Below are 13,750 nucleotides of genomic sequence, written 5' to 3'. Positions count from 1 at the left end.
CCTCTTTATGTTTTTCGTACTTTGTTATGTTGCAAAATTGTGCTTGTAACATCTCGATACCAGTATCAATAATTCCAAGATTTGTTTTCATCAGCAATACCAGGATTGGAACCACTACCTGCTTCCAGGGTGGGTTTCTATAGGCCTATCACACACACACACTCACACATACAAGTAAACATGCACTTGTACATATACGCACACGATGTGCAGACATACACATACACATGCACATGGATACACAACACATGCATAGGTAAATAGAGACAACACACCACACGTGCGGCGGCCACCACACCACAGACGCGCGGGCGCACGCTTACATAAATAGTTCTCTTAACTCTTAAGAGACTCTCAAAACATGCCTATTTGTGAGCTGTGAGGCTCCCCCGATGAACCATGGCTATGCCTCTCAAACAAGATCATGAGCGGCAGCACCGCGTCCTCATGGTGTCCGATTTCTTCTATCCCAACTTCGGAGGCGTGGAGAACCATATCTATTACCTCTCGCAGTGCCTGCTCAGCCGTGGCCACAAGGTTTCATATTTTGCACTGAGTTTTGTGGCTTCGTATCGAACTCTGTGTCCTTGATCCCATGAATCCCGATCGGTTTCCTTTAGAGCGATGTTGATAAAATTCTTCTGCATTCCTCGTTTGTTGACAATTCTTTACCGTGTACCCTTCAAGTCATATCTCCATATGATCACATAATAAGTGAACATAAGTGTTTTTAAGGGTTACCAAAGTGTAGACACGCCTAAAGTCCACAAGGGTCCCCGAGGGGATGTGTGTGTGTGTGAGAGAGAGAGAGAGAGAGAGAGAGAGAGAGAGAGAGAGATTGGCTCATCGACACCTTGCTTATCATTGCTAAGCAATAGTGACTTGCCCATCCATTTTCAACGTCGACCAGAGCCTTGACGGATTGAAATTTACTCAGGTGGCAGTCCTTGCTCTTGCAAAACACACCGCGATGGTCTCCATCGAGAGATCAGTGATGTTTCGTAATGAAACTTCTATAACGTGTCTTGTGAATGACAGGATCCGCTGGATTGAAAAGGACACTCCAAAGCCTGAGATTTAAGGCTTGGAAGTGGGACATGGTAATGAAACTCTACAGATGCCAGGGCTTAAACTCCACCACTTCTATTCTGGACAACTTATTTGTTTGATGGCGTTTTAATATCTATGAATCCGACGCCAAAGAAATAATATATTGTAGCTGCCTCTGCCTTTAGCAGTTGTGTGTTGAAGTTATTGTGCATGGAATGTTGGATACTGTGCTAGAATTCAAAAGAGAGAAAGGATGTGCACTGTATCGGATTGCAATAATCAATGAGGTTAAATTGTGATGGCAGCGTCTTTATGTGCCGTTTTCTTCAATGAATCAGGTAGTTGTGATGACCCATGCCTATGGAAGGCGATGTGGAGTGCGGCATATGACAAATGGATTAAAGGTCTACTATGTACCTAGGCTTGCCTTTTTAATGCAAAACACTCTACCTACAATTTATGGGACTTTCCCAGTTCTCAGAGACATTTTGATACGCGAAGGCATCACGGTGGTGCATGGCCATCAGGCTTTCTCAACTCTTTGCCATGAAGCTCTTCTACATGCAAGAACAATGGGCTATAAAGTTGTTTTTACAGATCATTCACTTTATGGTTTTGCGGACCTTGGCAGCATACACATGAACAAAGTACTGCAATTCACCCTTGCAGATGTACATGAAACCATCTGTGTGTCCCATACTAGCAAGGAAAACACAGTCTTAAGGTCTGGGCTACCTCCACAAAAGGTCTTTGTTATACCAAATGCAGTAGACACAGCCATGTTCAAGCCCAATCCCAGTGCCCGTTCAACAGATGAGGTGGTGATTGTAGTAATAAGCAGGCTTGTTTATCGAAAGGGTGCAGATCTTCTGGTTGAAGTCATTCCAGATGTTTGTCGCTTGTTCCCAAATGTATGTATTTTGACTTTTGGATTTATGTTCCTTTCACTGTTGATAAAATATTTGGTTTGGAATTTATGGCGTTTATAGTGTGAAAAACATATACATATTGTTTGGATTATGTGAAGGTTCGCTTCCTAGTTGGTGGAGATGGACCTAAAAGGGTTCGATTGGAAGAAATGAGGGAAAAGCATTCCCTTCAAGAGCGTGTAGAGATGCTGGGAGCTGTTCCACACACACAGGTGCAATCAGTGCTAGTTCGTGGTCACATTTTTCTGAACAGGTAAATCGAAGCATTCCTCAGACATTTATATTTGGCTTGTTTTTAGTTCTTGTCAAGCTGCTTTTGTACTCTTCATACCTATTAACAAAAATGACATGTTTCAATGTGAGCTGCCAATATAAGGTTGCAAGACACACAACACCAATCAGATATAGTAAGCATGTCAAAGCCGGAGGCTGCTTATGCTTAATTACTAATGGGATCCTAAGGGCAGCATTGCTTTGCTTGCTTAGTTTTGATTTTGCTTGTTGCTCTGTCCTCTCTCTTCTTCTCCCTCTTTCCTCTGTTCCTCTTGTTCTGTGTACTTTGTTGTTCACAGGGTCAGATGTATATGGAGGCATTTATACTACAATGTGCTAATTAATCGTCTTGCTTGATATGTGTTCCCCTGTTATTGCCAGTAGCAATGTGTCTCTCGTGGTATCTTTTCTGAGTAGCTTGCTTGAAATGGTGAATAGGAAATGCTCAACTTTGCTATGGTTGTTCCTTTACAGCTAATGGGATTTGTTTTCTTATCTTTTTGAATCACTGGGTCCAAGGGATAGGCTTCATTATGTGTAAATTTACCTTTTTTGGTCACGATACTCTTTATATGTTGAACGCACGTGACTGATGTGAAGTTTTATTGCATTATATCGTGAGTTGTGAGTACAATGTGTAATACGCATTTGGAAAGGCGATATCTAACCGTACATGTTATTTTCATCTATTTGGAGCTTGTATGGTGTGACTTTGCTGGTATAACGCTTCTTTTTCCCATTTGTAACCTGTTCAGACAATAATCTCAAAATTTCATTTCGACTTTTCCACAAAAGCTGAGGTTTGGTTTTAACAAGTTTTTTTGTGACTGTGCTTTATTTGTACAGCTCTCTTACAGAAGCCTTTTGCATTGCGATATTGGAGGCTGCAAGTTGTGGACTTCTGACTGTCAGCACTCGTGTTGGAGGTGTTCCAGAGGCATGTACGGAGTTACCTGTCTTTACTTTGTGATTTAATAATATTTCTGAAGTCAAGTGTGTGAGGCGGCTTCGCAAGATGCCCCAAAGTCCACTTTGCTACATTAGTCTTTTTAGGCTTGATGTTATTGGATTGATGGTTCTTATGGTTGTTCTCTTTCTTGGGCTTTCTACTGTGTCCGATTGTCGAAGGTCTTGTGAAACTTAAGTCATCTTTTCACAGCATAACTCAGCAACTTAACCACAAACTTCAATCAAACTCTGGGAATCATGTAGTAGGGTTTGGTGCCCAAAGAACTCAATGGAAACTCGAACAACAGCAGCGATTCACTTAGCAATAGATTCGCAAGTGAAGGGGAAAGAGGGAGAGAAGAGCACGCCACACTACGGGCCAGAAGTAAGGGCTGACCCCCCGAAGGTCTTATTGCAATAGAAAATTGTTAACAAGCTTGCTCGCAAAGGAGCATTAAACTGATACAACTCTTGAGTTCTCAAAGAGCTTAGAAGCTCTACTATATATAAACTAGAGCTTTTGGCTTTTCCCTAAAAGGCTGGAGCTTTCAGCCAGGAAAAGATGGCTGAATTAGTCTCTTTAGGAGTGGCGCCCATAAAGCTTGCTGAAACCGGCCTCTAATCACTTAGAGGGCAGTGGAACTAAACCTTTAATCACTTCAGCACTTATTTACAGCTCACAAAGCATATATCACAACCATTAACCATTGCATGATCACCATTTGGCATTTACCCATTTGTTCACAAACAAACCACTGAAAAAGGGATGGAGGCTAGAATGCCCCTGCTCAACAGACATAGACAAGTGCACCCGATTGGCCCCAAACACCGTGGCGCCCCTTTTGGTATTTCTTTATATTTCACAATGAAATGATTACAAGTTGCATCTGGGAGACCTTCCCTGCAACTGAGCACGCAGTTCCAATTCACTAAGCCTTCGCAAGGCTTTCAAGCATAGAACACCATCACATAAGTGCACTTAACCCATAGGCTCAACCCAAAGGCATTCTCTTTTCGGAGTGCAATTCCATTGGAATCACACTGCACCCCAGCTGCACTCTCTTTGAGTGGTTTACAGATGGCATTCACAAAGCTTTTCAAAGCTCCAAAATAAAATCAGCAAAGTACCCAACCAAAGAATGACTCATGTAGCACTGCCTGGGCACCTGTGAGCCAAAAAAAGAGGCGGCACACGAGGCCAACCAATAGCTTATGGCAAAAAGAAATTGTAGTAGCAAAATCACAACTCACCAAGCCGTGAAAACTCGAACCAAGTCCTCAATCGCCAAGAGGACATAGTAGCCAATGCCCAATTGCATTCTCAGCCAAAGAGGAGTGCAAAGACATGAAGAAAGAGCATTTACAAGAGCCAACCAGCAAGAATTCCACTGAAAAATGCGAAAAGAAGCACTTTTATCGCGAAGAAGTGGGAGTTCTTGGGCTCAAAAGAAGCGTGCTTCAGAGAGGAATGCATTGAGAAGGTTTTGGAGAAGTTTCATCGTCGGAAAGTCCTCCAAAACTGAGAAAAACGAGTCAACCAGCGCGTGGGACCACTTGAAATTCAACAGAAAGCTGTAGCTCTGCAAGAGGAGAGGCCCAGGAGGCGGTAGAAGCAAAAAGGTCCAAAAAAAGCCACTTTTGCAAATTTGACCGGCAAAAGAAGTGCTCAGTTCTGCCCGTTTTACCAAACGCACGGAGGGAAAAGCATATCACTACGAAGGGGAGGCAGAGGGGAAGCCATCGGGCCAAACGAAAGTCCAGGAATCCAAACGGGTGAGGAGTTATGAAGAAAAACGGAATTCAGCTGAAGGAGGCTGAAAAACCAGTCCAAAATCTTAACAAAGGGAGAAGATGAGAGAGAAAACCACACATGTGAAGTTTAGAAGGCCCAGGAAGGTCTAGGAATGGCAAAGGACCATGTAGAAGGCACTAGAGCCACCTAGAACTCTAGGGGGGCCATTGAAGGTACATGGCTCTCTAGGGGGCCCATTAAAAATGCCAAACAACCACTCTTTTAATTCCTTGGAATGCCTTTGGGCCTAGGGATTAATTACGCTTATGTGCTAGGCACCATGCCGCGTTTAATTACACATTATTAAGCCCACGCTTGGACTTTTAAAACGAAAGTTGTCACGGTCTTGTAGTACATTAAAGTACTTAGAATTTCACGCCCCCGTGACATACCCCTCTCTTGAAACAACAAACCACAGTTTACTGCCTCAAAACACAGGAGCGAGCATGAAATATAGCATAAAAGAGTATACAGGAAAGCCGTAGCTATAGTATACAGAGACAGTGAAAATATGGCTAGGAGAGGCATGCATCCATCCATATACACTGCTCAAAATCTATGTGATCCTCGGCGATCAATAGTCAAGATGCATCAATATCATGAAGTCTCACAGCAGAAATACTGTCAGCTCAGTATCTCGAATGAAACATACAGTGTCATCAATCGACCTCATGAAATCACGATGAGCCCGTCTGTACTACTCCCCTCTCGAACACCAGGTAATGCTCCAGACGCTCGCTCTGCTAAACTATCTGTAGGAGCCCGGACCGCAGTCTCGGCTCTAATTGGAAAGCATCAAGGTAAAGCTGCAATATCCTAGGTGAATCTGCCAGTTCACCTTCCTCCATCCATTTCGCATCAAGTGATGGGTAATTTTGAAATTTTACAAAGTAGCGATGGATAACTTTACCCTTTCGCTTTCTATCCCTGTGTGATAGAATCTGCTCTTGGACCAGAAGTTCATCTTGTCCTTCCACTTCAGGCTGCACCTCATCAGGTAAATCCTCGGGAATATCTCCATGATATTGCTTTAATAAGCTCACATGAAAGGCATTATGTATCTTCCAATGCGGAGGCAACTTCAGCCTGTAAGCTACCTCGTTTATCTTTTCAGAAACGTGGAAAGGACCATAGTAACGCATGTTCAGCTTTGTGTACAACCTTTCCTTGCCTTTCTTATTTTTCAGCCTTGCCTTCTGAAAACGCAGCAAAACCCAATCACCTTCTGTGAATACCAATTCCCTGCAGTGCTTATCTGCTACTCTTTTTCTGCTTGTCCTGACTTCTTTGCAAGGCATATTTCATCTTCTTGTAAGCCTCTTCAAGGCTTTCCACAAAACGATCAGCTTCGAAGATTTTCTCTTTTGTATGCAAAATGGGAGGTATCTTCCTGGCACCTTCCACTATTTCAAAAGGTGCTTTACCTGTGGATGTGTGCACCGTATTATTGTAAGCACATTCCAGCAAAGGCAAATAATGCTCCCATTTGCTTTTGTGGTCTGAGACATAGCATTTAAACATATCCAAGATGGTAGAGTTTTCCTGCTCCGATTGTCCATCAAACTGAGGGTGAAAAGATGACGAAAAATTCAGCGTAGTGCCCATATTTTCAAACAGTCCTCTCCAAAAGAGGCTGGTCATCCTCGGATCTCTATCACTGATTATGGATTCAGGCATCCCATGATACTTGAAGACATGCCGCAAAAACAATTTGGCCATTTGATTCGCTGTAATTTTCTTTCTTACTGGCACAAAGTGGGCTTGTTTGCTAAACCTGCAAATTATTGTCCACAATCCATCATGTCCAGTAGGAGTACGTGGAAGATCAAACACAAAATTCATAGCTATGCTTCGCTATGGTCTATCCGGAATTGGCAAAGGGTGTAACAACCCAGGTGCCTTCTGCCTGTCAAACTTTACTTTCTGACAAGCCATGCATGTTCTCACATATTCTTCCACATCTTTCCTCAAAGATGGCCAATAAAAGTATTGCTCCACTGCTGTAATTGTTGCAGTAATTCCTCTATGTCCTGCATATGGAGGAGCATGACTTTCCATTATGACTTTCTGTCGCATCTAATCAGTGACACAGAGTCGTCCATGCATCAAAATTCGTCCATGCATCAAAATGAAACCCTCTTTCAACATATAGTGATCATGCCTTTGACCATCAGAAAGCTGATCATAAATAGTTGAAAAATCAGCATCATTAACATACTGATCTTTCATCATATCTAACACATTGTTGTAAGCAATGCTCACTGCTGAAACACTGGGTTTCTTGGAGACTGCTTTAGGCTGTGGTTTCCTGGAAAGTGCATCAGCCACGACATTTTTGTTACCTGGCACATGTACAATTTGAAAATGAAACATTGAGAGGAAGTTAGCCCATCTCATGTGCTTTTCAGATAATTTTCTTTGCGTGAGAAAATATCTAAGTGATTGATGATCTGTCTGCACATAAAAATCAGCTCCAAGAAGGTAATGTTTCCATGTGGTCAAAGCATGTATCACTGCTCGTATGTCTGCAAGTACAATTCAGCATCTTTGAGAACGCTACTCTCATATGCAACCACTCTGCCATCCTGCATCAAAGTGCCTCCTATGCTGTTTCCACATGCATCACAAGTTACAGCAAAGGGTTTTGCAAGATCTGGCAAGATAATAACGGGTTCAGGACACAACTTTTGCTTCAGCTCTTCAAAAGGTGCATTTTCCTTTGGTCCCCACTGAAACGGTACAGCTTTCTTTTGTAAAGCATGCAAGGGAGAAGCAATTTCTGCAAAGTACTTTGTAAACCTCCGATAGTATTAACACAACCCAAGAAAGCTTCTGACTTCATGCAGGTTTTTTAAAATTGGCCAACTCCTTATGGCCTCAACTTTTGCAGGATCCATCTTGACTCCATCCTTTGACACTATATGACTGAGAAAATGAATCTCATGCATAAAGAACTCACTTTTCTTGGTGTTTATTAATAGCTTGTGTCTTTTCAACTCTTGAAACACAATAGTGAGGTGTTTCCTGTGCTCTTGCTCATTTTTAGAGAACACAATGATGTCATCGAAGAAAGTGCCCACAAACTTTCTGTATGCTGTAAAAATTCTGTCCATCATTCTATTGAAAGTGGCAGGTGCATTAGTCAAACCAAAAGGCATCACAAGGAACTCATATAAGCCAAATGAAGTGCGGAAGGCAGTCTTGTAGACATCTTTAGGCCGTATCCTTATCTGATGGTATCCACTTTTAAGGTCAATACGACTGAACATTGAGGAACCTTCCAACCGATCCAATATATCATCAATGCGTGGAATTGGAAAACGGTTCTTAATTGTGACTTTATTCAAAGCCCTATAATCAATACACATTCTCCAACTGCCATCCTTCTTTTGCACAAGCAACACAGGGGAACAGTAAGGAGAATTACTTGGCTGTATTAATTCCTTTTCCAAGAGTTTCTTCACTTGTGACATTATCTCTTCCTGTTGTGCCTTACTGACACGATAGGGAGGTATATTAGGCGGTGAGCTTCCTGGAATTATATCAATTTGATGATCCTCGGGCCTCTTGGGAGGTAATTCTTGAGGAAGTGCATCTGAGAAACAATCCGGAAAATCTGAAATAAAAGCAGCCCTTTCTCTATCTAAAGCAGAAAGAGTAGAGCCTTCCTGAACTGGTTGGCTGTCCTCTTTGACAAAAATCAAGTACGCTGAAATATGACGCTTTATTACATTGGAAATACAAGAAGCTGAAACTACAGGGATGGACTCCCCTTTCAACTTTACATCAAGTACATGATTTTTGCCTCTATGAGTTAAAGAAATCTTCTTGTTTCTCATCTGCACATCAGCCCCCACCCTGTACATCCAAGGCATCCCAAGCAAAGCATCACACTCTGGCAAAGGCATAATGTAGAAGTCCTCTGCATCCTGGTATCCCTGGATATGCATCCTCAACTTGCCAATGATAGGAGTGACAGGTGTGTTGAGTTTAGGGTTGGCCATATCACACATGCCGGATGGCCCCATTTCCTCAGGCTTGATGCCAAGCCTTCCTGCCATATCAGGAGTTATCAAATTTGCCTTTGCCCCAGAATCAAAGAAAAACAAACAATTCTGATTTCTGATTTTTCCCCATGCTCTGCACATCTCAGTCTTTTTCATTTCCTCTTCATCATGTGCATGTGGCAAACTCCCAATCACATCTGGAAGAAGTCCTGCGGAAGGTTTAGGCTTTTTGCCCTTCCGATCAGCCTGTTTATCACCATTCTTATCATCAGCCTGTTTATCACCATTCTTATCATCATCTGACCTGTCTCTTTTCTTGAATGGGCAATCATAAGAGCGGTGTCCCTCTCCTTTGCATATAAAACATTTGTTTTGCTCCATGAGTGACTTTTTCTCTTCATCAGATAACTTGGTACGGGGCTGTTTATTAGGCTGTCCACGCCTTTGACCAGCTTTGAATTGGGCTTTCCCTCCCTTTTGAAACGGTCGTTTGCCATAATTTTTATTTTCAGATTTGATGTCCTTATCGTGGTGTTTGGCAGCCCGTTTGTTGTCTTCTTTCTTGCTGTCCATAAAGCCCAAATTCTTCTCCTGCATGCATGCATATGCTGTCCTTGCATTCTCAATTAATTGAGTCATAGAACCCACCTTGGTTTTGATGCAATAATCACGTAGCTCACTAGGCAATCCACAACAGTACCTCTCTATTTGCTCTTTCAAAGAAACATGCCTGTAAGAGCTCAATGGCAGCAAAACATCCCAAAACCTCTGGGTGTAATCATCAAGATTCTTGCAAAGTTTGTATGACAAGTCATGCCAGTGTGAAAGTACTTAAACTTCAAAAGTTGGAGTAAGCCAAGTGGAAGAGAACACTTGCTTAAGTTCTAGCCAAGTAGCAGGTGCATCTCCATGAAGCATAAGGTTGGTGTACCACTTAAGTGCATTGCCTTTCAAAAATGTGGCAACCTTCCTCATCTTGGATGCTTCTGTATACAAACCCCCAAGAAATGCAGCATCAAACTGTTGAAGGAATGTGAGGGCTTTGTACCTGTCCTGTACTCCATTATATGTATCAAACTTGACATGAGAACCACCATCCTTAAATTCTTTATATACATTTGATATTGGCTGTCCCAAAGATGGCTGTATATTTGCAGCATTCCCTTCTACCAAACGCACGGAGGGAAAAGCATATCACTACGAAGGGGAGGTAGAGGGGAAGCCATCGGGCCAAACGGAAGTCGAGGAATCCAAATGGGTGAGGAGTTATGAAGAAAAACGGAATTCAGCTGAAGGAGGCTGAAAAACCAGTCCAAAATCTAAACAAAGGGAGAAGATGAGAGAGAAAACCACACATGTGAAGTTTAGAAGGCCCAGGAAGGTCCAGGAATGACAAAGGAGCATGTAGAAGGCACTAGAGCCACCTGGAACTCTAGGGGGGCCACTGAAGGTACATGGCCCTCTAGGGGGCCCATTAAAAATGCCACATCATCATTTCCCAACAACCACTCTTTTAATTCCTTGGAATGCCTTTGGGCCTAGGGATTAATTACGCTTATGTGCTAGGCACCATGCCGCGTTTAATTACACATTATTAAGCCCACGCTTGGACTTTTAAGACCAAAGTTGTCACGGTCTTGTAGTACATTAAAGTACTTAGAATTTCACGCCCCCGTGACACTTGCATTTGCAATTACTCCATGTGGGCCCTTCCTAAAAGCTGTTCGTCCACCTTGGCATACTTTTTCCCATGAAACATGGGACTTTTTGCACTCTTCAAGGTCCTATCACAAATAAAACAATATCTAACACACTAGTTGTTGGATTAATCCTAGTCCCTTGTGGGCGTCCCCACGATGCACATTAATTAATGCAAAACAAAGGAAAGGAAACTTGCTCTAGTTGTCTAAGTCAACTTTCTTTGACCGGAGTTAATAATAAGAAGATTTCTCTCTATTTCTCGGGATAAGTACAATTTCGTGACATCTTGTCTCTTTATTTGTGAAAGTACTATCATAGACCTTTGCAAAGTGAATCACCTGATGGAACTCTAGGAATTTAGCACTTATTTTCTTGAACTCGTGAGTAAAGGAATTCAGGGACTTTCCACACATTGTTTAGGGTTTACTTCCGAAAAGAGTCAATTCATTTGGCTCTAGAAGGAACTCTTCTGTGAAAGCCTGACAGAATTCATTCTAAGTCATGAGTGCGGGGGGCGTTTCTGTAAGATCTCGCCATAGGAAAAAGATTTCTTTGGAGCTACATCTCTATAAGGATAGCTTGAATATGGTCAAGATTGTTGGTTATGGTGATATGCACTTCATACCTACCAAACCAGGAGCGTACATAATCTGATACGTGCTTCTTCTCCTTGGAATACACTTCAGGTGAAAAGGATGGCATCCCATTGTGAACATGTTGGGGCTCCTGATTTTGCTGCAACAAGAGAATCTTTTTCTGCGTAGTTTGCATTACTAAGTGACTTTTTTTTTTGTTGAAAGAATACATGCATGAAGTTACAATTGAAATCAGAGAGTCCATTCTCCAACAATCATCCACCGTTTGACCAACTGCTGCAGCCTGCAAGTTGATCCCTAGAAGCTTCCACGTTCACAAGGAAGTTGTGGGCTGACTCTCCTTCCCCCATCATCATGATGAACACCCTGTATTTGTCATTTGATAAAGATCCTTTAAGATTTTCCATGCTTCATGTGCCGTATCTGCCAGCTGGATATGGGGTATCTAAGTGTCCCTAGCCGTCCCAATAATGATGGAGAGAGCGACTGGATCCTTCAGGATTTCCCTGGCCACCAGATGACTACGAACAGCCACTTTCCAGATCGGATAGTTGGGTTCATCCAACTTCTCAGCCTCACCAAAATTCAGAATAGTGAGCTGGATCCCATGGCAGGGTGTAGATGACCTGAAGTCTTTGACACGTTTCTACTCTCACTACAGGCCTCTTCCCTCAGTCTCGGCACATGGAATGAGAGAGCTGGAAACATTGCCATTAATGGGATAAAACCATATTCATGACTTCAACTTAGAACGTACTACCCTCAAGTGGATCTTGTCCTGAAATCTCGAAGGTACTTGTTCTCTTTTGTATGAGAACTCTTTGAGCTATGCTTGAATCATATAAACTGGGGATTTTGGACTAAATTGAGAGACCTTTTTTTTTTGGGGCACGTAATAGGACCACGGATCATATAAGGTCCAGAAAGATATCCATATTCCTTTGCACTGAGACTGCAAGTCTATAATCTTGATTGAATAGCAGAAACTAGTTCCATAATGGAGACATCATAACTTAGATCTTCCAGGGCCTGAGATAATATAACTCAGAATAAATACCTGTGTGAAAACTGATTTCATACCTTCTTTAACTGAAGTCTTGGCCTCGCCATAAAACTTTCCAAATCATACTTGAACTATTAATATTCTCCTATATTCATAATAGACATGCAACTTGCTGGTCACAGAAATTAATTCCATAGCTCTATATATCTTCTGCATATGTTCTTGCTATGTCCGATACTTGGACGAAGAGTGCTTCGAGATCCATGGGAGTATAACTGTGATATCTAATCAAACCAAGTGTGTGTACTCCTTTGTTTTCTTGAAATAGACAAAGAGAAACAACACATTTCTTTTCCTTGTATTCTAGTACAAGGGTTAGATCTCAGTCTTAATAAACATGAAAGAAAATACTTGGCTTTAGATGTTCATCAACATCTCTGAAACGACGCGTCCAATGACAAGCCGGCATACTTTTTTTTCTTAGCACTTCCGCTCAGGATCTTTGAAAGAAAACGTAAGGTCTTGCATGAGTGACCATAGAAAACTTTGGATCTGTATACCATAGCATGAAGAAAAAGTTCATCCTTGGCTGATGATTGCCCTGTATATATATCTATCACAATACTTGAACATAATATGCTCTGAATATATGTTTCTTTTGTTTCTCTAAATAACAAAAGGGGGAAATCGATGTCCAATGTCCGGGTCAATCCCATTCTTTAAAACCATAGTACTATATAGCTTTGACATATATATGTCTAGACCAAACCATATATCAATTGTCACCAAGTTGTAAATACTCCAAGTCAAAGTTTCAGTTGACCATTTTATTTGATCATAATTATGGAGTTCTTTATTATTTAATTATGGTCAAAGAGTTATTTTATATTGGTCAAAGTACTGACTTTGGTCAAAGATACTTAACTAAGCCTAACCTTGTTTAGGGAGACTTGGCTTAGGCCAAGAGGGTTTAACCAAAGAACCAAAGAGCTGACTATGGTCAGAGAGTGTTGGTTTCGGCTAACAAAGCTTGGCTTTGGTCAACCAAGTTATTCCCGACTCCGGTCGGAGAGTTTTGCCTTTAATTGAAGGTGCATTGACCTTTGGTCAAGACTCAAATCTTTTTAATTATGGTCAAGAGGGTTGACCGAGGTCAACCAGAGAATATTTTATGTTATGTGCGCACATGTGTTTTGTGGGGACGCCCACAATGACTAGGAATAGACCAGGGGTTTATTTTGCATGCAAAGCGCTAATGATTAATGGGTGCCATGGCTATTTGCATTTAATTAATTTTTGCAAGTACAAGAGAGTGGTTTAATATCCACTAAGTATGGAGCCTAGCAGGCATCCAGGAGGTGTCCATGTGACTGAGGACAACGAAGACCCCAGAGCTGCCCTATGTGGCATGTAATCTAGAAAGTAGCCTGGAAATATGACACATGGCACTT

At 41.9% G+C, this 13,750-nt stretch overlaps 1 protein-coding gene across 1 annotated transcript in view; it reads left to right on the top strand.

The window, feature by feature from the left end:
• The first annotated feature begins 338 nt into the window (after positions 1-338).
• Positions 339-13,750, top strand: part of SETH2 (UDP-Glycosyltransferase superfamily protein) — a 62,839-nt gene continuing 49,427 nt past the window's right edge. Inside the window, exons 1-4 of the mRNA XM_087383772.1 lie at positions 339-537; positions 1,389-1,961; positions 2,078-2,232; positions 3,099-3,189. Coding sequence (XP_087239898.1) covers positions 400-537; positions 1,389-1,961; positions 2,078-2,232; positions 3,099-3,189 — 957 coding nt within the window. The 5' untranslated portion in view covers positions 339-399. The remainder of the gene's footprint in view (positions 538-1,388; positions 1,962-2,077; positions 2,233-3,098; positions 3,190-13,750) is intronic.

This window comes from Dipteris shenzhenensis, chromosome 1 (genome assembly GCF_047967505.1).
Source record: "Dipteris shenzhenensis isolate YYH24624 ecotype China chromosome 1, Dip_SZ_1.0, whole genome shotgun sequence".
NCBI lineage: Eukaryota > Viridiplantae > Streptophyta > Polypodiopsida > Gleicheniales > Dipteridaceae > Dipteris > Dipteris shenzhenensis.
This window is presented reverse-complemented; position numbering and strand designations above follow the sequence as displayed.